At 43.6% G+C, this 25297-nt stretch overlaps 1 protein-coding gene across 25 annotated transcripts in view; it reads right to left on the minus strand.

Annotated features, from left to right (window-relative positions):
* Positions 1-200: 200 nt before the first annotated feature.
* Positions 201-25297, minus strand: part of macf1a (microtubule actin crosslinking factor 1a) — a 230812-nt gene continuing 205715 nt past the window's right edge. For 8 of the 25 annotated variants that reach the window (XM_030411317.1, XM_030411318.1, XM_030411319.1 and 5 more), the window contains 37 exons: positions 25033-25259; positions 24049-24255; positions 23719-23946; positions 23392-23610; positions 23095-23298; positions 22211-22219; positions 21104-21329; positions 19973-20199; positions 19719-19841; positions 19494-19595; positions 19286-19387; positions 18844-19017; positions 18420-18575; positions 17884-18081; positions 17589-17717; positions 16894-17076; positions 16642-16797; positions 16277-16483; positions 15984-16103; positions 15712-15881; positions 15441-15600; positions 15141-15335; positions 14740-15012; positions 14321-14509; positions 14074-14185; positions 13787-13941; positions 13527-13689; positions 13280-13434; positions 13123-13197; positions 11368-11385; positions 10473-10590; positions 8942-9004; positions 8334-8366; positions 5641-5858; positions 4533-4649; positions 3258-3357; positions 2224-2471 (listed from right to left, as the gene is read on the minus strand). In XM_030411317.1, the coding sequence (XP_030267177.1) occupies positions 2224-2471; positions 3258-3357; positions 4533-4649; positions 5641-5858; positions 8334-8366; positions 8942-9004; positions 10473-10590; positions 11368-11385; positions 13123-13197; positions 13280-13434; positions 13527-13689; positions 13787-13941; positions 14074-14185; positions 14321-14509; positions 14740-15012; positions 15141-15335; positions 15441-15600; positions 15712-15881; positions 15984-16103; positions 16277-16483; positions 16642-16797; positions 16894-17076; positions 17589-17717; positions 17884-18081; positions 18420-18575; positions 18844-19017; positions 19286-19387; positions 19494-19595; positions 19719-19841; positions 19973-20199; positions 21104-21329; positions 22211-22219; positions 23095-23298; positions 23392-23610; positions 23719-23946; positions 24049-24255; positions 25033-25259 (5759 nt within the window). Of the gene's footprint in view, positions 2472-2924; positions 3110-3198; positions 3358-4532; positions 4650-5640; positions 5859-8333; positions 8367-8941; positions 9005-10472; positions 10591-11367; positions 11386-13122; positions 13198-13279; positions 13435-13526; positions 13690-13786; positions 13942-14073; positions 14186-14320; positions 14510-14739; positions 15013-15140; positions 15336-15440; positions 15601-15711; positions 15882-15983; positions 16104-16276; positions 16484-16641; positions 16798-16893; positions 17077-17588; positions 17718-17883; positions 18082-18419; positions 18576-18843; positions 19018-19285; positions 19388-19493; positions 19596-19718; positions 19842-19972; positions 20200-21103; positions 21330-22210; positions 22220-23094; positions 23299-23391; positions 23611-23718; positions 23947-24048; positions 24256-25032; positions 25260-25297 lie in introns of those variants that run through there. The other 17 variants (XM_030411325.1, XM_030411323.1, XM_030411324.1 and 14 more) reach the window with 12 other exon arrangements.

Raw genomic sequence — 25297 nt, forward strand, 5'->3', positions numbered from 1 at the left:
CATGTTAACATTTCAGAAGTTGGATCCAGCAAATTTTGTCACTTTTGCTTTAAAAAACTCAACTATTTAAATAGTTACCCTTTAATTTTCTGTCATTTGACTCATCAATTATCTGATTGATTATTTCAGCTCTAATATTACTCTCGTTTACACACACACACACACTCTTTCAGACTTTCCGTAAAGAATCAAAGACAAGATTCAGTTTTACTGCAAGCATATTTTTAATACAAAAACAGAACAAAAATTGTTTATAATTTTAGTTTTTTGTTTTACTTTTACACAATTGACTCCTAGTAACGCCCCTCCATGTTCTCATCATCACACTGAGAGTAGCACAGCATCAAAAGGTGGCGGACTCGTCTCCTGCGCCCCGAGTCCAGACTCCCTCAGAGAGACAATAAATAAATAAAAATCACCTTAAGATGTCTTCTTTCTTAGTTTTTCATAAACTTCATCTCTTACACGGAGATAAACACAGAGACAACTCGCCCCGTCAGCAACAGGACATTTGAAAAAAAAGCCTAGAAGAAGAGACGCTGGAGGAGGGACATGAGGGAGGAAGCCCGCTCTCATTGGTCCGCTCTGCCCAGGTCTCCTGTCATTCATATTTGTAGTTCTCTCTACACATGAAGGGCAAACCCCTTTGGTCATGGTCTGGGAATTGTAGTCATTAGCAAAAGAGAAAAATGAACAAACAAGGCTGCCACTAGAATCAGCGACCTAGTGAATAATGTTACAATGAAGTAGAAACACACTTTACACACACACGGTGTCGAAGAGCGGAGCGGACATTTCCTTGGTACAAAAATCACAATTTTCTTTAACCATAATACTAAAATCACTCTCCCCGACGTGTGATATGACATGAAACTGAAAAATAAATAGATTCTTCTTTCAAGCTAGATAACAAAAGTACAACTGGATTATAAATTAACCAGAACACAACGAGAAGAGAAAACAAAATGACATTCGCAAATTAAACATTTTTGCATACAGTGACTCAAGTTGATGACCTTTTATTGTTTCCTGTAACAAAGACACACATGATACACACCACGTCTTGTGTGTGTGAGAGAGAGTGTGTGTGTTTGTGTGTGCTGCTGGGTTGCTTAGGGCAACACAGTGTAGACATTAAGGTGGAACTGCAGAGGAAGAGACAATTAGTGCATGCTGGTTGTCGAACTCGGCGAACACGGTCATTAACATCGGGTTAGGTTACACATGTCGTATATTGTCAGTAATGTGCTGTTAGTTGAGTGTGTCACCGTAAAAATAGTCCTCTCTATTGCCAGTTTGTGATTTCTGTGTGTCGGATTGTTACGCCGGCATGTGACAAAACCACACCGCCCTTTGCTGAAATGCACACACAAGGCCGATCTGAGCGTTCCAGCGGTCGGGAGGAGTCTGCTCTGCGGTGTTTGAGTGTGTGAGAGTTTGCCCTCAGCTGCAGCAGCACCACCACCGCCACCGTCACCACCACCGATCCTCCGAGTCTGAGGTTAAGCCGGTGTGTGTGTCGGACAGCGTTTCCTGCCTCCCTGGCTCTCCACACACACAGATCTGCTGAGGTGACGTTTTTTTGTTTTTTTTTTTTCCCGCCGACCAGTCAGGAGGAAGCGACATGGCAGTCGTTGCATATTTCTTTTTAAACTCATCGCTGAGGCATCTGGCCCGCAGGCCAAAATAATAACCCACAATTCTTTCTCTTTGTCCTGAATGTCATGTGAGCGTTTTTGTTTGTGTAGCTGCGGTGGTGGTGTTGGTGTGTCGCACCCCTTCCCCCGCCTCTGTTAAAGTGTGTGTGTCTGTGTGTCGGTGTGGTATAAAGCAGTTTAAAGACTTTCTGTTGCTCTGTCAGAAGAGTGTAACACAAAGTAAGGCAGCATCACGTCAAGTCCGGTGGGGTTTCGGTTCCGCACTGGTGGGGAACTGTTGAAGACGAAGCAGAAGACTGGAAGGCAAAATGTGGGTCGCTTCTTAAAGGGCAAAAGTCGGTTTGGACCCCACGGACTCTGGCCTGGACTGCCAGACCAGAACTCTGCTCGTCCTGTGCATGTCTTCAGTCTGTTAGGAGCGCGGGGAAAGAGTGAGAGGGAGATTCACTCATCCTCATCCTTTCCCCTGGAAAATGTCAGTCATAGTGCACAAATTCTCCCTCAGAATGAAGAGATGGTACACACAAAATGGCCGTTGATAGCGGTCCACCGTCTGTGGCTGGTGTTATTTCTTCGCAGACCCGGTGGTCTTTGGGCTGGGGGCCTTTTTGGAGATGGTGGGGATCTTGGAGGGTTTGGCCCCGCTGCCGGGTCGTCGCGGAGTGTCCGAGGCGTCGGAGCAGACGGAGCGAGCGTCTTGCAGCTCTGATGCGTCTGAGGCATCGCTGCCGCGGCGACTGCTGGCTCTGCTGCCCGCCCGGCTGCCGGCTCGGCTGGTCGGACCGCTGACGGCGGATCCCCCTCGCTTTGGATCTGAATGAAGGGGAGAGGAGGAGGGAGGAGAGTTGGAATGAGCGAGTACACCGTTATCTGTATCAACTACATTATCTGCATCTGTCCTCCAGAAGCCCTGAGGGGAAAGTGAGGGGCACATTTATTTTTTTGAGGTCTCATCGAAAGTGTTTGTCTCTCTCTCTCTCTCCAGTGTTTATGACATGAGATCTGGTGAAAAAAGGTTTTACCAGGATAATCTTTGAAAGTTCCTTATCAATTCATCTTTAGGGGGAATCCTTTTTTCATGTGAAACTACATCTGTGAAAAAAAGATTTTTTCCATGTGTGAAACAGATGGAAAAAGTTTTGGCAGGAGATTTTTATTTTTCAAGGCTCATTTTACGCTGAATGTTTGTTTTTTAAAAACCCAATCTGACCTTATAAAAATGTTTTTTTTCATTTGCCCAAAAAAATAAAAATCTCCTGCCAAAACTTTTTCCATCTCTCAGTTTCAAACGTGGGAAAAAACCTTTTTTTTTTCCCCTGGAGGAAAAAACATTCTCTACTGAAATTGTTTTCAATTTCGATTCATCCTCAGCTCCACTTCAATGTTAGTCCGTAACATGCTAACCTACGAAGGTGAACAAGGCTAATTTTATGCCTGCTGAAAATCAGCATGTTAGAATTGTGATTCGTTAGTAAATGATTTGAGTATTCTGCTCAAATCATCACTCTGCCGACGAAAACAGTGAATTAGCATTTAAAATGAAAATCAAACTTTTTCCTACATAAAATGCACAAAGCAGAAAAGTGTCCGTCGTCTCACCAGTTCGTGATGGTTTGCTAGTTCCTCCATTCTCTCCGGTTAGCGATCCTCGGCTCGAGTGGAACGTCGGCCTCTTTAGTTTGGAGCCCGACGCCGCCCCCTGCAGGAGCACACAGGAAACATCAGCGGAAGATAACTCGACGGTTGATGAGCTGATGACTGAACTGCATCACGTCAGATACACACTCACATTTTAAACACTACAGGATCAGATTACTGCTGAGGTCCTGTTCAGAACAAAGATTCATGACAAGACGAGTTGAAACTATTTTGTTTTGTCACAAATCTTTGGTCTGAACTGGACTTGAACAGAGAAACATCACACACACATGAACACTGGACAAAACAGACCGACAATGAAAGATCTCACGACAAATGAAGACTGCAGACACACACACACACACAGGTTTGTACAAATGATTAATAGAACTGTGTGACTGTGAGATTAAGACGGCTTCAACTAATGATTATTTGATTGTTTTGGTCATTGAGTAAGCTGATCAACATCCAAACACATCCAGTTCATTCAGAAAAATATTAATCAAGAAGTGATAATTCTGTTCACTGACGTTTTCTAATTGTCCTAATATAATTATATCAATTAAAGCCATTTTACACTATTACACAATTTTAAATTAAAATGATTGCCAATTAATTTATTATCAGTCCATTCTTAAACCAATTGTTCCAGCTCTTCATAAAGGAGGTCATACGATTCACAAAATATAAAAAAAAACAAAAACAAATTTGTTGAACTGACCATTATTTGTTATTAAACTGCTTTAAAGATTTTGCCAAATGTAACTTTCTCTCCAGTTCTTTATCTTAATACAACATCTTTATCTTTCTTATGAAATTAAACCTTGCATCTTCAAACTTTCATCTTCCCACTACTGCTGTAACAAAATAATTTCCCTGTCTGGGATCATTAAAGTAATTCTATCTATCTATCTATCTATCTATCTATCTATCTATCTATCTATCTATCTATCTATCTATCTAAACTGTCATGTTTCAGGTTGCAGCTCGATCACATCATGTTTCTTCTCAGAGGTCAGAAAACGACCCTGAGAGATGATGTCATCTTTAACTCAAACATGAAAACCACTCAAGTTTCGATGTTTTCATATGACAGCAGCGCTCGTCTCTACATGTCAGTGTGTGTGAGCACCCAGGAGTGTGCGTTAGTGCATCAGCGCGTTCAGTGGGGTGGGGGTCGGGTGGGAGAGGGAGGTGGGTGGGTGGGTGGGTGGGTGGTTGGGGTGAGTGTGTTACCTCGTGCCCAGGAGTGACGTGGCCGAGATCTGGGCAGCAGTGGCACTTGGTTGGCGTTGGAGTTTTACTGTGTGCCAGCCAGGGCTTGGCATAGTCACGCGAGTGAGTATGGGTGGACTGAAGGGAGGAAGGGAAGGAAGGAAGGGTGGAGGAAAAGGAGAGCAAAGCAGCGGAAGAGAGCGAATGTAGGAGGGAGGGAGGGAGTTATGGAGGGAAGAGGAGGATGGCGGGGCAGCGCAGCGCAGTGTGTTTTTGTGTAACAGCAGCATGATTTCATTTTTTTTTTTTTTTTTTTACAACCCAACAAAGCAGGGAGGACATTTTTGAAGCCGGGTTAGCAGGGTTTGAATGACAGGAACGAGGGGAAAAGGCAAAAAGATGGAAGACAAAACAAAGAAACAAGAACAAAAAATAAAATTTCACAGTTAAGGATGTGGTGATTTTTGACAGCAAACAACAGGAGGATGACAACAAATGTGCAACACAAACCCATAAAACATAGAAAAACACACACACACACAGAGTCACTCATGTGCATTCAGTCTCTCTCTCACACACTGACAGTAATGCTTTATAACAGTAATCAGATGATAAATGAGGAACATCACTAACACTGGATGACAACAGTGATAACAATGAGCGGGTCGACCTGACAGTGATGATGTTTCTATTAGAGCTCACTGCCTCTAACACACAACAGATGGTGAATGTGATAGATTAGTTCATTCAGGTTTGTGTGGTTGTGTATGTGTGCTCAGTAATATGATACTTCTGAGACTAAATATATGAGCAGAGAAAAGAAACGTCACCTCCTGAGGGGCAGATACAAGTTGTAACTCTCACACATAATGTGTTATTTAAGACCAACATTATCTTGTTCTTTGTCTTATTGAATATGTACAAGGTTGGTTGTGTTTTGTTAAACTGCCATGATTCATAGACTCTCTCCATCATCTATCATTAATGAATGGACATGAAGTGGAAAAGAAACCTAAAAATAAACCTGGTGTAACAGGATTTAAGACATCTAACTCCATTTTTGATGAGTTAAATTAGATCCTTCCTCAACTCTAAAATGTCTTAAAAACACACTAAAGTCAGCTCTCACCCTGGATGATGCGGAGGCCGTCGGTGTGGCGGGGGCGGAGGGAGCGGAGGGAAGCGAGGCGCCGCTGTGGGAGGCCGAGGAGGAGGAGCGGGTGGGTGAGGCGTTGCGGGAGCCCGGTTTTGAGCGTCGACCTCGGGAGCGGAAGGCGGCCAGACCCTGAGAGGCTCCTTCAGGAAGGATGAACTTTTCCCTCAACTCCAGGTTGGTGCGACCGCGAGCTGAAGAGAAACAGAGAGAGCAAGAAACAAATGAGCTGGTTTGTTAATGTCGGCTCACAGCTTTCCTCCATCAGGGGGCGGCAGAGGCAGCGAGCAGGGTGAGGAGGAGAGTCAGTGCTTCCTTTGGCTGCAGACATCAGAGTCCGTGCATGTTTCGCTTGAGAGTGCACGTGAGCAGGGGGGCGGGTGTTTGGAGGGACGGGGTTCAGGAAGTTGTAAGTGCACTTTGGTTGAGTTGTTTTTTAAGGGAAGAGGTAAGTGAGAGTGTTTGATCTGAGTGCAAAAGTAAGTTAATCTATTCGATACGCAACGAAAGTCAGAAGGTCGTCCACGTGTTGAAACGTTTTGGAGAGACATCGTCATCGCTGCAGGTGAATCTTCAACCAGCTCCACAAGTTATTCTCCTTTCACATATCAACTTGCTCATTGCCAATTAAAAAGCTGCCGACAGAGTGCTTATCATACCTTTAAAGGAACAGTTCAACATTTTGGGAAATAAGCTTATTGGGTTTTGCACCATAAGTAGCAACAGCGACTGCTCAAGAAATATCACAGCACACAACCCGCTGGCAAGAGAGCGAAGACGGTAAGAAAACCTCAATCTACATCCCAAAGACATTTGTAATGACCCTAATGAGTAAAACTCCAGCCTCAGAACAGACCCTTACCGAACAGTAGGTTGTTTAGCAACTTTCAACCAACACCATTTCACACAAGCTCTTGACCTTTATAGGCTCCACACAAAAGAGGAGTGCATCTCTAAATTTCCATTGCAGACAATTTTTCTCCCCCTACTGTCACCAAGTGGTAGTTTTGTCGGCGCCGTGGTCATTTAGATAACCAATTATTTTTGTTTATTTGTATTTTTTACTCTGAATGTCCCGCATGTCTGGACTGCCAGTCGCACCTCATTTTCCTTGAAAAAAAAAAAAAAACATGTCTATTGCCAGTTTCAGTAATCATTGATTATCTGGCTATAAAGGTTTTAATTTCTGATATTAAGTGCTGTCGTAGATGGAGTTTGTCTTGTTTCATTTTCACGCTTCATGAATGCTGATAAAAGCTGGTGGAAAAGAGGCAAGCTCAGGCATGACTTCAGCTCTAAATAAGCACATTTCCCAAAATGTCGCACCATTCCTTTAAGCAATGGCAAGATGTCTCCAGATGTGAAAAATGAAATTTCACTGAGTGACGCTCACACTCTCATTGCGTATTTGCTTTACAACATCTGAGGGGTGGTGGGAGCAAAAGCACAGCCTCTCTTCTCTCGTTTTACAAACTCTCCCAGTTGAACTTATTTTCACTTCTTGCTGCAAAGTTGCATCTCAGCTCTGCTGCGTATACACAGTTCGTGTATAAATACATGTGGGGGGTCATGCCTGGTTTATGCTTAGCGGGAGAGAGCCCAGAGATTCAGGGTTTCTCCCTTCTTCAAAAGACACTCAGCGGCATTCTCGGACAAAAAGTAGTGCAGCAGCCCCAGCAGACAACAACAAGCCTGGAGAAGCCAGCCACAAAGAGAGAGAGAGAGAGAGAGGGAGAGGGAGAGGGATAGACAGAGTATAACAGAGTGGTTGAAAAGGAACAAAAAAATACATAAAAGAACCAGAGAAGAGAGCTAGGACAGACAGATTTACAGATTTAGAGGAAGCATGGAGGATAAACAAAGTGACAGGAGTGAAAATAGTGTAAAAAGAGTCAAGAGAAGAGGGCTACAGCTAGCCGTAGCAGCAGTGCAACTCCTGGCCTCATGGCCCTCGTCCCTAGCATCCCAACAGCAAGGCCAGTCAATTAAACGGGTGCACCCTGCAATTACGTCCCCCTTCAACGCCAGCCAGCCAGGTGCACCCTGTAATTGTGTCTCCCACCAACCAGCCATCACATTTAGAGGAGCTGCGTTGGAAGCGAGCGATATTAGAAACCCAGGCTGGCCACGCCCAGGTCTTAAGACACTCACTGTCTCTTTACACTTCAGTTACAAGAACGTTAACTTCTTCATTTGAGCTTAAACTAGAAAAAAAACAACTTTAAAAAAGATAAATTTGTAAGCAGTGTTCATTGTAACATGAAAACACGACGGGAAGAGTTGAACGTTTTATACACTATGAATTCTTTCCTGCTGAGCCTCTCCACCCATATTTCTATTATTAGCTCACCTTGTAAAATCCATATTTAAAAAAAAAGTACTAATAAAGCAACATATATAGACCAGGGGTTGGCCAAATCCTGCTTTGTTGTGAGTGAGGAAAGCATGACGCAAACATGTGGCACACAGACAAGACTGACATCAATGCCTAAACACACAAACCTGACCGCAGTTAGAACACACACATATATATATATATACTGTATATATAGACACAGAGAGGACAGCGGTGGTTAAAGATGGAGACTGACAGCTGGATGGACGGATGGATGGATGGAGAGTGAAAGAGATGGAGTGACAGAGAAGCAGAGAGAGGGAAGTGTAGATACCTCGGCAGCAGAAATAGCCAGGAGTGACTGTCACTAAGAGACACAAGAGACAATGTGAAATAACAGCATGCTCATGGTGGAATGAAGAGTCACACACACACACACACACACACACACACACACACACACACACACACACACACACACACACACTCACACTCACAGAAAGATCTTCATGGAAACACGCTCATGCACACACACAGGCACTCTTGAAAATCAGTCCTCCAACACACTTAAACAGACCATAAAAACACACACACTGCCAACCAATGGGGGTCCGGACGGGTCTCAGTGACCCCTGAAATATGCTTTAAAAACAGGTCAGGATATCGGAGCTTGCGTGAGTGGCGACAGCCGGGGGGAAGGGAGGTCAGGAGAGAGCAGAACAGTGGGGAGACATAACGTTAGTCAGGTGATCACAGTCAGCAAGGCACAGCAACAAGGCCAAACCAACAAACCATAGAAGAAGAAGAAGGAAAGATGAAGATAATGACAAAGAGAAGAACAAAAAAGAAGAAATCTGGAGGAGAGAGTCCAGGAGAGAGAGAGAGAAAAACAGACGGGGCGGAGAAAAGACAGGCAGTTAGGAGATAGAGGAGAAGTCCAACCTATACGAGATGAGATGGAGCTACTGGAATCGGAGCGGAGAATCTTAAGTCCTGGATGTTGCACTGAGGAAAGAGAAAAAGGGAGGGAGGGAGGGAGGAAGAGAGGGGGAGGAGGAGGGAGAGAACTGAGGACCATGCACCATGCAATACTACTGTTTTATACTTAAGAAAGAATGAAAAAAATTAAAACAGGACAGAGGCCGACAAGAGTGAAAGAATCGGCCGTGGATATACAGAAATAAGACGTGTGACGAGATACGATGATGGACTCGTTGAGGACTGACAGAGGACGGGCTCAGAGGGGACAGAGTGATTTTGGGAGTAAGAGATGGAGAGAGAAACAAAAAACACCGACCCGAGTGAGAAGAGGCAGCGTTTCACTGCATCACCTGCTGACAGACAACTTGACAAACTTGAGTCAGTCTCCTCGGTGTGTTTTCCATCACTGTGCTGCTCTGATCTGTGTGCTGTCACTCACTTCTGCTTAGTGGTGTAAATGTCAGGAGCTCGCTGCAGGAGGTGTGCGCACTTTCGGAAACAGTTGTGTGAGAGTGTGTTTTGTGTTTGTGCTAGAGCCCGATGATAATAATGTCTGATTTATATCTGACCTATATATTTCAATTAAAATTGATCCTGACATGCAAACATTAAATAAGTTCGTCAGACAAGACACCAGCAACTCACCTGAAAGTGTTGCAGATTTTTTGCTCTTCACTTTTCTTAACAGCTTGAAACTAATCCTAACCCTAAGCTTACACTTGTGACTTGATATTTATTGGCCAAATGTTTTTTTTATCTCAGTTTCTCAGAGCCCAAAGTTATGTCTTAATATTGCTTCTTCTGTCCAACCAAGAGTCCAAAATTCACAGACTCTTCATTCACTGTCATAAACTACAAAGAAAAGCAGCAAATCCTTGAATTTACAAAGCTGGAATCGACATTTTTGCTTGAAAAATGAAGCCCCGCCATGACCAACTGATGTGATTATTATTTGATTCACTGCAGTATAAAAATGTTGATAAACCATCAAAATAACTGATGAATGAATGATAAATTCATACACATGATTAAGTCATTGATGACATGTTATTTTAATAATAACAAATATATAATACAGTTTTGCCCACACCACGTACTTTGTACTAATATTTATTATTGTTCTGTCTGTTCTTTTGCTCTTTACTTCTTTTCAAAAAGTTTAATACACAACACTTATTTAATTTCTTGTGAAATTTACCGTTTTTAAAGTGCTTCCATGTCTGTTCTTAGTGTTTCTGACCCATTTATCAACTGGAAAATATTCCGCTTATTTTGGTTACAATATTACAATATTATCAAAATTTAGGAGATTGTTTAAAAAATGATTAAAAATCCATCATCAGTCGGGCTCTAGCACATGCATGTGAAAGAAGGCAGACAGATGAGAAAGAAGGTGTGTGTGTGTGTGTTCTGTTCTTGCGTGTTTCAAGGAGCGCTGTGTGTGTGTGTGTGTGTGTGTGTGTTAATGTGCATGGGGGTAAACGTCACTCACCTCTACATGGATCATTTTTAACCAGGAACTCGTCCAGAGCCATCCAACCACCTCCGACTCTCACCATCACAGTGCTGCGCAGAATCCTCACCAGACGCAGCTGCTGAGAGTCGCCGAACTGAGGAGGTGAACGACAAAATAAAGGGGGAAGAGACGAAGAGAAATGAGGAGGAAAGAGAAAAATTAGGACAAAAGGGGAGAGAGAAGGGAGTGAGAGGATCAAAGGAAAAGAGATAAAGTCAGTGAGTAAAATAATAACTCATATATTGATTGATTAGTTTTAAATAATTTATATTATCACACTGAGCAGCCCATCTACCAAATTTGAATAGATGATCTTTTCTACTCCATGCAACAACAGAAAACCATGCACTGAAAGAACTAAAGAGAAACCCAGCCACCCGAGTAAGAATCACTGGTATTTTTATTTTTTTATTTTCAGTCTTTAACTTCTCAGAAATTTTTCAAACCGCGCAGCAAAGCAGAACTCCAAAGCGATACCAGCACAGAAGGAATTTTCTAGATTTCTCTCCAAGCAGCTTGATTCGCTTCCCAGCTTCAATCCAAAAGCACACTATATATCACCTAACCACTAATTACCACTTCAGCCATGTCACTGTCGCCTGCTTCACATTGTGCAATTTGTCACGCTCAACACCAAACAAATCACAGCAGGAACATAACTGGAGGGTGAAACCTGCTTACACGTTGCAAAGCCACAATGGAGTGCTTCTTCTTTTGAGTCTTTTTTAAAATAATTGTTTAACGTAGATTTCCAGAAACAATAAAAACCCTTTTTTTAAGTGTGCCAAAGCAGAAAGGACAGCCCTCCATTGGTGGGGCAATCAGGAAGCAGATTTCACACATCCAATCACAGCAGCCACAGTCACTTTACCTGGTTTCCGAGGAAGAACTACAATAAATCCAGAAGACACGGCGCACGGGAACACAAGGAGAAAGAAACAGAGCAAGAGTGAAACAACATGTACTGATAACTGAGGTCTGTAAGGTATGAATGGAACCATTTAAATGTGTACAGGATCTTCGAAAAGCTGGTTCTAAAACGGTTAATTGTCAGTGTGTGTTTCTGTTATATGCAGAATTAGTGGTGTAAGCAAAAAGACACAGTGGACACGGATGCCTGTGGATGTTATGGCAGTGATGATGGTAAGATGGAGGTGAAGACAGAGAAGAAAAGTGAAGCCAGACACAAACATGAGCCAGAACACAAACACAAGACAGACAAAAACAAACTGGTGTACTATTAGTATCCCCAGTGTCCTGCAGTCAGACACTAGATATCATTACCCGGTGAGTAATGATGGCATGGACACACATACTGTAGCAGTGGTAGTGATGCGTGATCCAGTGAGTGCTGCTGAAAGCTGTCAGAACTGTGTTTATGACCGTTGTAAAATACTGCATATTTACACACAGACTGCTGGGTTAGGAATGTTTATAACCACTGCAGCTCCTGAAGGTTTTAAACAACTTTAATAATCCTGCAAAGTGACAGATTAAAACCTGCTTCAGTGGTATCATGATGATTTTTAACATTTTATTACTATTTTTGTAGGCTTCATTTCTGTCATGTTGTGTCTTAAATTCAGTCTCTACATTATCAAGTTGTCATCATCAGCAGTTAATATTTGACACATTTTGTAACAAGAAACACTAGATATTTTTGTAAAAATAATGACATTTTAATCTCCAACTTCAAGAACAATAATTAATTTTAGTCTTAATCATTATTAATCCTTTCTGGGAAATAACAAAGAAGAAAACATGAACAAATAACTGAATAACTGAATATGAGCATCATTCCAGACCAAATTATCTCAGAGTCTGATTGTGTTATCAGTTTAGTTTGAATTAAAGTACTTTAAACTCATTAACTCTTCCTCTTTGGCACCCAGCAGCACAGTGTGCCTCTATGCAGTCACATTTACGTGGTTATATTAATGTTTTTGGTGGTGAAAAACAAAGGCTCAGCTGACAATCCTGGAGTCCTGTGAGATGTTACATCAATGCTTCCATGACATGTGATGACATGTTATGATACAAACAGTTAACACACTTATAAATACACCATGAGGGTCATGATGTGAGATGGACACACAAGAGAAATGCTGTGAAGTTAATTGGTGCCTGCTGGACAAGTGAAGACACAGCCAGTTAATAATAAACCATCCATTAATGAAAACTGGGTCAATGAGTGTTAGCAAAGTAAAGTAAAGTTTGTATTTGGTTTACGTTGATTAACATTGACTCATTACAAGTAAAGAACAAAATCTATAGACATTATTGATCAGGAATTACATTTTAGCAACAAAATCCTCCAACACTTGACTTTGGTTTGAAATTTAGAGTTTAAAATGTACATTTAGGAGATGTGCTGTTGACTTAAGTGTCAATCAAAGCAAACTACACTAAATGACTGTTGTATGCGATAGTTCTTAATGAAAAAGATGGGCAACAATCATTTGCAAATCCTCTTTGACCCAGTTCTTCTAACAAGTAGACATCCACAATATGCAATCAACATTATCTTTGTTTTCTTTAACAATATCTTAAATATACATTACAGTTTGTTTCTTACTCTACAAATAATGTCTTTGTTAAACTGAACAAAAGACTGAGCTGAACTTACCCGGTATTTGTTCTCTCCTATCTGCTCCACTTGAAACCTCTTGGCACATTTACACTGAGCCACCTGGCGAGTCACCTGCACGACAACAAACAACATGTCAGTGAATGCTTATTGTATGGATATCCCACTATACGTATTTTCATAACTTCATATCTACCTCGTCCTCGATCTTATCAGCGTCAGTTGTGGGTCTGTAGGCGTCCTTGTTGGGGTGCAGGGCTGCAACAAACTCATAGTAATCGATGTAACCGTCTCCGTCTCTGTCAAAGATGTCTGCCACTGCTGTCATCTCCAGCTTACTGGTGGGAAACTCTGCAACAACAGGGAGTCATACATCATTAACATCTTAATAAGTTTAAAAACAGGTAATTTCATGACCAAACATTTTGTCAACCATAACCCACTTGATGCCAGGATGCCGTCGATAAACTCCTGCCGTGTGATCTTTCCGTCTTGGTCCTTGTCGATGCGTCTGAAGAAGTCCATGACACGAGACTTCTTATGGTTCATCCAGCGCATGTACTTCTTCCTCCACACATCAAAGTCAAAGTTGGCAAACTCTTTGAGCTGGAAATCGATAAAGCAAAAGAGAATATCTGGTGTTAGAAAGCATGTGAGTCTGAAGTTTAAGAATAACGTTGAGTTGAGTTGAAAATAACGATACCTCTTCCAGTCTGTCCAGACCATCGTTGAGTTTGCGCTGGCGGTCAAGAGCCAGCAGCCAAACCTGCTGCCACCTGGCACAGAGCTGGTTGAGTCGTGGGTTTCCTCCAGGGACCTGCATGGCAGCCTGCTGCTGCTGCTGTTGCTGGTGTTTACCTGAAGAGGAAACACAGAGTTAACAAATCCTGTCAGTTGAGTAATCTGTTTCCAACACATGCACTCATGCATCATAAAAAAGAGTGGAAAGGATAATATTTGTCCACTGAAAGGTAAACACAGGTGACTTACGGGCTCCTCTCCTCTCAGCCAGGCTGCTGGGAGCCTCCGCTGGTTTTCTCTTGTAGGTCTTCGTCACTTTGTCGACATCTGGCTGTTTCCTCGTCATCTCCTCCATAAACATCTGACAACAACAAACACCAGCAGTGAGTAAGCAGTGATGGACAACAACTGTTAATGGACAGAACAAACACAGGCAGGTTTGCATCAAAATACCCAACATTATGTTTGGGTGTTTAGCTTAGTGAATGAAGCCCACCTGGTGTTCTGTGATGAGTGTTTTGAGTTGAGGAATGTCCTGAGGAAGCGGCTCTTGGTCTCTCTGGATCAATGTGGTCTCAGACCACTGTAGCCATGACAACAGCTCCTCCAGCAGGTTGGCGTTGTTCAGCACCTCGGTCAGAGCTGTCTCCAGTCGCTGCTCGTGCTGTTTGGCCCACGTCAGCACCTGTAGAGAAAAGGTGTGGATTAATATAAGACACTTCTTGTTTTTATCCCTTATTAAAATATATTCTTGGTTACATAAAGTTAAGGATGTTAGGTCTACCCAAAACCTAAACCCTAAAGTTAAAATGATAAAAGATAAGATTATAAACACTATTTAACCTAAGATGTTAAACAATAATATAGGAAGTATCTAACTGATTCTCTACCTCACCACTACCCTCCCTTCCTCACCTCCTCGAAGCGTGCCCTGATGATGGTGATCCAGTGTTTGATGGTGGTGATGGAGTCTGGGTGACAAACAGTCAGGATGCCCTCCCCCATGCCAGCAGCCTTGTTGACATCTGCCCTCTTCTCCTCCACCGTGCTCATGAAGTCACGATGTGTGTGCAGCAGTGCCTGCAGAGTTTCTGCCTCTTCGGGAAGGACACCACGGAAACGAAGCGTCTGCTCCGCCTCGGAGAGCCACTCCAGAAGCACCTGCACTGCTGTACGAAACTCCTCCGCCTAACAGTTAATGGTAGATAGAAGAACGGGATAGGTCTTTATTAAAACCCTGTACATCATTTGTTGACAAGGTTTGATGTTTAAGGAAATATTAAACTTTTAAACATCAGTACGGCTTTTTGTCTGACCTGTTTGAGGGCCAGCTGGAGGCGAGTTTGCTTTGTGACTGACAAGGCGCACACTGTATCCCAGCGATTGCTGAGCTCCTGAAGTTGAACTTTGACCCATGCTGTGTCATCGCGGCCAGTATCCATCAGGTCCCGAGCTGAGCGCTTCAGAGCCTGAACGCTGCCGGTTCTCTTACCGAGCTCCTTTTGGAAAGCCTGCAGGGTTAAATAATAGACATTTAATAAAACAAGTACACTGCGGTTATGGGCGGTGAAAAGGTATTTATTGTCTTCTCATACAGTTCTGTTTAGTGTACACACCTTATGTGAGTCCATAAGGTTGGACACCAGATCCAGGTCACCATGGACGGGCTGGTCTTCAGCCAGCTGGGGCTCTACCCGGTACAACCAGTCCACCAGGGCCTGGAGAGCCTCTGCAAACTGTCCTGAGAACAGCAGAGCCTCCTCTAGCTTGTGTTGTCTGGATGGAGAGGAGAAGACACACATATGTCAGTAATCATCTTCCACATGTAAGATCTGTAATGAATAGTTGTAAAAGTCAGTTTCATTGCCCATTGTTCATCCTCTTTACCTCTCTACGCTCTTGCCACAGACGGTGTCCCACTTGTCGCGGACCTCTCCTACCAGGTGGTCTAGTTTCTGGGTGTCTGCTGGCAGCTGAGCCTTGTCCCTCATGGCCTTTCCAGATCTTACTGTTGTGTCATAAACCGGCTGCTTTGACCCCAGTGCTTTCTGGAACTCCTGTACATGCAGAGAAGTAAAAAGATTTGTATACAAGAACATTAAATATTGAACTCATGGACTTTTTCATACATTTGCCTTGAAGAAGTGTGCATAACGTACCTTGTGTTTGGTCAGTTGGACTTTGATCTTGTCTGGTTCGTTGGAGATCTCCAGCTCTGAGTCCAGTCTTTTCTCGGCTTCTTCTAGCCAGTCTGTCAGCTTCCTCCAGGCCTCGTGGAACTGAAAAAAGAGGGTTATCAAATTTCTGTTTAATATTTTAATACACACATACCAACTTGATTAAAAAACATTCCCTGTCCTGAAAAATGAAATGCAATGTGCATAATCTGGATTGATGAGACAACATCAGCAGTTTTTTTATTCAGGTGTTTGTATGACTATCAGCGCAGTACCTGTTTGGCGCGTTTGCGGGCCTCATCAAGGTGTCGGCCGCGGTCCAGTGACCTCTGGACCAGCTTGTCCCAGCGAGCCTGGACGCTGAGCAGCAGGTTTTTGATGAGTACAACATCCTGCTTCAGGCTGGCAAAGCGAAGCTGAGAGCCGGCCTTCTCCAGAGCCAGGACCTGCTCTCTGTGGGTGTTCACTTCATTCACAAATACCTGGGCAGACACGGATGAGAGTGCAGAATGTGTTAATGTAGAGTTTAATATCTCGATTTTAACAGCAAGTGATGACAGCTACTCTGCAGAATTGTTAAATGTCCAAATCCAAACAGGTGTCTTAACCATGTTTCTAGTAACAGGAGCATGTTTAGTACCTTGTGCTCATCGATCTGGAAGAGGACTGTATCTAGCATGAGGCTTGGGGGTTGGGCCATGTTCAGGGTCTGTTCAGCCTGGGTCAGCCAGTTGATGGTGTCCTGCAGTGAGGTCTGGAAACCTGTTGCCAAGGAAACGGCCTCATCCAACTTTGCCTGGAAAGTTCAGAGATTTAAGTTAACAACAAAACTATTAGTATAAGTAAGTCTCTCACTAACGATGATTAAAAAAAGGAGACAAGACATTCTTACCCTGCGGTCGTCCATCTTGGTGTTGAGGCTGGCCCACTTGTTCTGCAACATGCCCAGGTTCTGCTGAGTCTGGGTGGTACCGGGTCCTGCCTCCTCTCCTCCACGAGCTAGCAGCATGGACTCTCCCTGGTCCAGCAGGCGGTGGTACAGGTCTGCTCGCTGAGTCAGCTGTGCTTGAAGCTCCTGCAGGCAAGGAAGACACAAATGTGAGTTGACACTTGGGCTAAAAGGTAAATGTTGTTGTGTCTCACTGGTCAGTTTAGAACAATGGAAGCTATTAAAGTTTCATAGTCACCTAATACCAAGTGTCTCTCTGTGTAAATAGAATGTGTGTAAGCTAATACTCTGAGCATCTGCTCAATACTTTGCTAGTAAAACTTGTATGTACTTTACTAAAATCCCTTAATGACAAGGAAAAAAAATAAGCCTAGCTACCTAGTTAATTAGCTGATGCTTTCATCCAAAGCAACTTAAAATAAATGCAATCAACCATGAAACTGAAAAAAATTATCACAACAGTTTTTGTTCTACAATAAATTCTCTCCTGGCACCTAACTTTCATTAAACTGTGTGGCATTTATATAAGGCTCCTCATGTGAGATTGATGCTACATGAAGCAAATTGCAGAAAAGGTGCATCTATGTGTATTGTGCATGATTCTGTGAGCATAAAGGTGTAATGTGATTCTCTTTTACCATGTGTTGCTGTAGCTGCTCCCTGGCTGTTTCAGGGAGACCGCCTGTTGGTTTGGCAGCAGACAGCTGGCTCTCCGTCCTCCGCAGCCACTGGAGGAACTCCTCCAACTCGCCATGGAAACCTTCAGCCTACACAGAAACAAGCGAGGGAGGAGGAGAAACAGGTATAGATAATTTTTTTAGCCAAACAAGATCTCATGGGAAAGTTCCCACTTTAGCTGATATCATTTTATTTACAAATATTGTTGCAATGAATGATGCTTTTAGTTTCTTTTTCCAACTGTCTTTTCTTTACCTGGTGCAGAGCGGCCTCCAGTAGCTTCTGCCGCTCCTGGGTCTTGAGCAGAAGGCTCTCCCAGCCCTGGTTGAGATGATCCAGCTGGTCCCTCAGGTGGCTGGCCTCGTCGCCAGGAGAGGACTCCAGTAGCTCAGCGGCAGCATTGTTTACAGTCTCCACCGTGGAATGATGGGATAGCACATCATTACGCAAAACCTGGGATAGAGAGGAAATAATTACACAAAGTTAGATTTAAATTTTGAGATGCAACTAGTTCCAAGGTTTTGGAAGTTGAAATAAGAAGAAGCCGATATTCATTGAATGGCTCACCAAAGACACTAAAAGAAAACACATGAGGGCTACAGGACATGGCCGGGTTTCATAAGCACAGACATAGCAAATAGTGTGACAGCAAAAAAGTTACTGAGTCAAATACTTTTGTAAGGAACAGTGTCCCTCAAACAGGTTAATTTACAATGATAACCTGACAAAGAAGAAGTCACAAGATAAGGCAATAGATGAGAAGTCTCAGTTTGTAAGGAGCAGAGACATACGTGGTGTTTCGCCAGCTCGATTTCGATGGCCTTGGGGTCAGAGCTGACTGGTCGCTGTGTGTCCAGAGTGGTGTGTGTGTGGTTCAGCCAGGCCTGCAGCTCAGACAGGGCATGCTGGAACTGACCCAGGGCCAGCAGGGCAGCCTCCAGCTTGTGCTGTGGTGGACGAAAGACAGAAGGTCGGGCTTAAAAATAGGGACTCAAATATTTGGACTGCAATGAAAAGCAACTGTCAAATACATGCAATACTCCAGAACGCCAACAAAGACCAACATCGACAACTCCCAAGGGAAACAGTGCAGTGAATGCTCGCGGTCAGCTACAGAATATCGTGTTCCTAACACAGTTTTGTTCCCACGTGTTTCCCAGGGACAACTCAGTTATGTAGATGATAACTTTTGATGGCCTCACGTGGTGTCATTACCTGTCTTTGGGTGATTTTATCCCCCAGGTTTTCCCAGAGATGTCGGAGTTCAGTCAGCGGCTCCTGGATCATGTCTCTGTCTGTCTGATCTGAAACCTTCTTCAACAGCAGCTCCCCCTGGTGGCAGAGCTTCTCCATGTCAATCTGCTGCTGGTATACCTCAACCTTGTACTGCTGCTCGGGGTGAATGGAGGGATGAGAGGAGAGTAGTGTTTTGTTAGTTCTTGATACTGCTTAAAAGTTGTATTACAACAATCTGGGGAAAGTGCAATGCAAACTTTCCAACAAATAATCATCATGGACCTTAAGGGATTTAAATACAGGTAATAACATGGCTCATGCAAGAGATCAAAATTTTATAAAAATGTATTTTTTGTTTTAAATGTTTTCATAATTGAACGATTTTTTCAAAGGTGAGGAAAAATGAGACTCTCATGCCAACCTTGAGCTCTTCGATCTGCTGTTTGACAGTTCCCAGATCTGTTCCCACAGTCGACATGTCACACAACTTGATCACTGCGTTGTCCAGATAATCGAACATAGACTGAAAAAGATAGAGATAGAAATTATTGAAAGCTTTAATGAAATGATGATTGATGATATTGCTGCAGACAATCATAAAGATAGCCTGGCTACTGTGATGTACAAACCTGCAGTGCATCTTGGTACTGCACAGACGCTGTCATAGCCTCCTCCAGTCTCTCCATCCTCTCTCTCCATGTCCGGTTCAGGCCTTCCCAGGCTGCATTCATCTGGGAGAAAGACCGGAAGACAAAAGGAATTATGTTAGAGGGTCAACATTTAGGAGGATCCAAACAAACAAATACTTTCATGTTTTCAGAAGTAAATGACGGCACATGGTATTGATTTCTCACCTCGTCAATGGTCTTCTTGACCTCAGGTTTCTCAGTTTCTCCGCAGGCAAAGATGAGGTCAGCTCCGAGGGTCCTGACAAACTCCAGCTCCTCCCTCAGACCGTCCGTCTCTGCCTTAATGGCCTAGTAGAAGGTTAGAGAGAAATCGCATTTACCACAAACAGTGCATTTCTGACACTATTCCGTCTTTTATCTCCTCTTTGTCTCTTCTGCCTGTCAATCACTATTCACTCACTCCCTCATGTCCTTCATACCTCAGCAGCTTCAATCTGTTGTTTGATGAGTGAGGGGTCCACACCAGGGTCCTCCAGCTCTTTCACAATATCTTGGGAGTCTCTGAGTGTGCTCAGTAGCGCCGCCACGTCAGCCCAGAACTTCCCTGACAGGTCCAAGACGTCATTCAGCTTTCCCTCCCTCTCCTCAGCTCGCTGCCGGATCTCATCCCACAGGGAGCGGAGGCGCAGGAGGCGGGAACGAACAGCTGGAGGAGCAAGGGGAGAAAAGTCAGTTTAAAGAGGTTGGTAGAGAGAAGTTGAAGGTATCTCATTGGGCATACTGGGAAATACTTCTCTGCCATCTAGTCTAATCTATTTTAGATAATTTCAGAAAGAGTCTAGTGTCTAGTCCTGGTAAGTTGAGTCTTTCATCAGTACACTCCCACTATCTCTGCACACTGAGGCCTTTCATTTGCACAAAGTGTGGCAGGCTGTAGGGTATCAAAGCACAGAGTTTTTCAGTGGGCGACATAACAAAGACCCATGTGTGTGTTTTGTCCCACCATGTGGTGGCGATGGAAGAAATATGCAGAACTTCACCGCTGAATCTGTTCCATTTTAAAATTTGACAACGTCCGCTCACTGGCTTTGTGCCAGGAAAACACTGACTGACTTTGCCAAGTTGATTGTTCGGTCAGTGAACTAGTTGGACTGGAGCCAAAAGTATTCTAAGACTTTAACATTTTTCACCCAGATTACAGAAGCCTTTTATGTGTGCTGATATGTTCTGACCCACTCCAATTTCTGTTGCCCTTTAAACATTAAAAAACAAATCAAATTGTGTAATATTTAGTTCTATATATAGCCAGTATTATCATTGAAACACACTGAATGCTTACAATGAGAGTTGGCAGCCCCATTTAGTTAGCTGTTCAGATGTTTGCCCGATTAAAGTATTACAAGATGGATAAAAGCATAATTTAGTCCCCCTCTTAAATTGTTGGCTACATGTACAACAGCTCATCAATGAATGGAACAAGTGCACCAAGGGTACACTTTACATTCAAAAATAGTGAGATAATTCATGTCTGTGGAAAGCCCCTTGTCCTGTCTGTCAGTTTGAATGTTATCTGTCTGTCATTCACTGTCAGACCAATCGTTGCCACTCACCCTGAGCAGCAGGATCGTCATGAGCGGCTCGTCCGATGAGCTCCTCTCCGCGGGCACAGAGGGCGGAGAAGCTCGGTAGCAGTTTGTCCAGCTCCAGCCCCTGGGCTCGGTGCTCAGCCAGCTGCTCCCTGATCTTCTCCACCTCCGCAGCCACTGAAGGGGGCTGCCGCAGTCGCTGCACCGCCCCCTCCAGGGTCTCCAACAGGGGGTCCATCTTGTCATGAAACTGGGGACGGAGAATTAGAAGAAAAGTATTATGAGGAGGAGGAGGAGGAGGACAGAGTGGGTTGAGGGGGCTGGGTTCGGGTTTCTTGATGGCTGGGTGACATTTTGAAAGTGAGAAAATACTGAGATATCATGTGGGTGTTCAGCCATCTGTGGCACACTGCATTAACTTTAAGGCTTTTTTATTTTATAACTTTTATCAGATTTCAACAGAGGATGTTGACAAGCCTTTACAGTTCTTCAACAGTATTCAGCATCTCAATATTGCACCTTCAGCATGTCAGCCAGGTTGTGTAACTCTGACTAATCTGGACTTGATCTACCACAAAACAGGGAGCTGCTAATCCAAGACTCAGGACATGGTACAGGTTCTACTGAGTTGTTGTTGTGGGAAATTATATTGCTTGATCATGACATACTAAAACAAATCTCATCTAGCCAGGAGGGGAGGATTTTGTGAGACAAAAGGACAGCTAGGACTGGTTTCATGACTTAAATCAAGCCTAGTCTGAAACTGAGACTGAAACAATCATTACTGGACAGCATGTCTCAGTTTTAGACTAGGCTTAATTTAAGTCTACAAACCGACGCAAAAAGGACATTTCCCAACAGATTTTATTCAGGTTCTTTTGTCACTCAGGGTTGGCAGACACATGGTTTGGTTCTTGTAGATCACTTAAATCTTCAATAAGATTCAGGTGAAAATCGCTTTATGAATCGACTGCGATATTATAACTCTGTCTGGTTAGATTAGTATTTGATTAGTGATTTACTGGTACAAGATTAGTCCCTCAGTATCGATTCATATTTGATTTATTGACCATATCATGTGGTCCGACCGCAGCCCGAGTGCCAGTTTGATGTTGATAGTCAGTGTCTTACCTCTACCAGCTGGGTGATTGCAGTGAGCAGTGACGATGGAGAAAATGATGGTTGGGGGGGTGCAACACACACAGCACATCCACAATGAACGGGGGATGGGATGGATGAGGGAATGGGTTGCAAGGATGAGGGGTGAACATGATGGGGGAGATTAGGGTTAAATCAAAGGATGAAGGTGGAGAGACGAGGATGTGGGTGGTTTAGGATGGAGTGAGAGATAAGGACAGAGTGGAAGTGTAGGTGGTGGAGGAGAGGGAGTGATACATGAGTTGGTTTGACGGGGGCGGAGGGTGGAGAAACAATACAATGAGTTAAATCAGAGACATGCATACAGTACAGACAGGAGATATTAACTCAAGTGATTCAATGATGTCTCATGAGATGAGGTGCTAAGAGAAGGTATAATAAGTGTAAAGAAAACTGGACTAAACACTGATACATTCGTTTTACCTTTTGAGAATATAAACATTTTTATGTAAAGTGGAGTGAGGAAAAAAGTCAATAAAACATCAAATACAAATAAAACTTGCCCTTGCAAGATAAATCCTCATTACCATTTAGATTAGGGCAAACAGCAGACATGCTACTCAGTAATCACATCAGTGTGTTTCGTCTGGAGCTGCAGACGATATAACAAGCTGTAAACAGACTGGGCCAAACATAATTTACAAATTACAAGGTCTTCACTCTGCAGTGGGAGGCAAATTGGTTTGTAGATGAACAAATTAGTTCACGCACAAAATGTAATTTAAGTTTATTGAATTAACTTTCACAGAACTCTTGCTGAAGTCTTCTGACTTTCTGGCACCAAAGAAGACTAAATAATAAAACTTAATAGATTTAGGTCTGCGGTTAAAACAGTTAATTTGTCTTCGGTGTCGTACCTGTGCAGACTGGGACACTGCCTCATCTAGGGATGTTGCACGACCTTTAACCCCCTCTTTGATGGCCAGGTAGCGTCTCTCTGCCTCTGTGTAGCGCTGTATCACAGACGCCCCCTCCTGGAGGCTGAGTTTGGCCAGCTGGGGTCCAATCTTCAGCAGCTTGTCGATGTGGGGCTTGTGCTCTGCGATAGACTCCCTGAGCAGCTGGAGAGTAGGTGAAAGGATGGAGAGGAAATTAATAACATAACCAAAACACTTTTCAGCTGGTGACAGTAAACAGAGACAATTTTCCCTTACCCTCATCTGGTCCTGTTGCAGTCGAAGAGCGTCTGTGTCGATGGCTGGTGGAGGCAGCTGGGTGATGAGTGTTTCAGTCTCACCCAACCATGGCTCCAGTTCCTCGTGGGTCTCCCAGAACCGAGCGACCAAAACCTGGGCCTGCTCCAATGCTGAGAACCGCTCACTATGGCTCTGGCTCACTGCATCATAACGAGCGCTGAGAGAATCTGTCTTCACCTGAAGAAAAAGACAAAGATATTAGTGCTAAGAGCCTGTTGCTGACTAAATAATTTTTCTTCTCTTCCTCTTGATTCTCCATCTCCCCCTTAACCATCAGTGACTTACTATCAGTGCGTCCTTCTGGGCATCACTGCAGGTTTCCAGGATGTCGTCTCTGGTGCCTAGGAGCTGATCCACGGTGTCTTTGTGCCGGATGATGTCGATGTTGAAGGCCCTTTGTACTTGCAGCTGGGCCACCGTAACGTCAGGCTCCAGGCTCAGGGGCCCCAGAGATGCCAATTTACGCTCTGTCTCCCCGATCCAGGCCAGCTCTGCATCCACTGCCTCCTCATACTGGAAGGAAAGGTGGTGTTTAGTGGGTTAAAGTGCTCACAGTAGAACAGACAAATCGAAAAGATAACCAGCTCAACATTCAAGTTGAACTACTTGCAGTACCTGCTGTGACCTCTGGATGGCAGCTTGTACCAGTTGCACCCGCTGTGTGATGGTTTCATCAGCCTGGCGATAGCGCTGGTTTGCATCAGCGACGAGGCGGTCCAAGCCCTCGCGGGCTCGCCATGGTACCAGATCTAACAAGGCGCTTCCCACCTCGTTGACGGTGTCCAACACCAGGCGCTTCTCGGCCGACACTTTCTTCAGCTCCTGCAAAAGTAACCGTGAATGATTAGTTTTATAAGAGCAATAAGGTGTCAAATTTGCTTACATTAGGACATTTAAAATACAGCCTAGTATACATATGTAAAGCTTCAACAGCTTTGTTCCCTGAGGTTGGGTAACATTATAAGAGCAAATGTGTTGTAAACTGAAAACGCTTTGAATGTTAACAGCTGAAAATGTCACTGAAGAGTGAAAAAAACTGGATGGCGGCATCAAAATAAATGGCAATACTTTTTGCAAAAGTATTATTGAGTTCCAAGCGACCAATGTTACTATGGCAACTTGACTGTGGGTGGGTTGATATTGGAACGGCAGGAAATGTCATTACAGACCGGAGATTTCATGAAATATTTTGTTCTTTTCAAACAATTTGTACAACGTTGTCTTTAAAAATAATCCCTTAAAATGGGTAAAATTCTGAGATTTCAGTCAGTCACTCAAGTTCAGAATTAATCATAAGCTAAAGTTAATAATAAGCCAGGAAGCAATAACTGTAATGTTAAATAGTGAAAAGTATATTCCATTACATCTAAATACTATAACTTAACTGTAGTAATTAAACAGCCTGCAACACCCTGAATGTTTCAAGGGGAACAAAAACGGGTTGCTGCTTGATCAGTGTCTCAGTTCTAATAATTCAATGTATTTTCTTTTAAATCATTGCAGAAATAAAGGTATATTAACAAATACATAGTGATCTGTATGTCTAATTCCAAAAGGACACAGGCATAACTGCAACCATCTCTCTGATACTGCACCCACCTTCTGTCTTTCCTGGTATGAGGGTGTGGCGTCGGGCTCTACATTGTTGAGCTCAGCCTCCATGCTGTCCAGCCACTGGTTGACGTCGTCATGGGCGCTGGCGAATCGTGTGGACAGCTGCAGGGCCTGCTCCAGGGTGCGGAGGGCCTTGCTGCTGCTGGCCGTCATCTCAGCGTAGCGAGACTTGATGCCATCAAGCTTCTCCTGGATCAGGAGAACTTCCTCGCCTGCCAGAGCACAAACAGGTCAGGTCCTGGACTGATGC

This window comes from Sparus aurata, chromosome 3, assembly GCF_900880675.1.
Source record: "Sparus aurata chromosome 3, fSpaAur1.1, whole genome shotgun sequence".
NCBI lineage: Eukaryota > Metazoa > Chordata > Actinopteri > Spariformes > Sparidae > Sparus > Sparus aurata.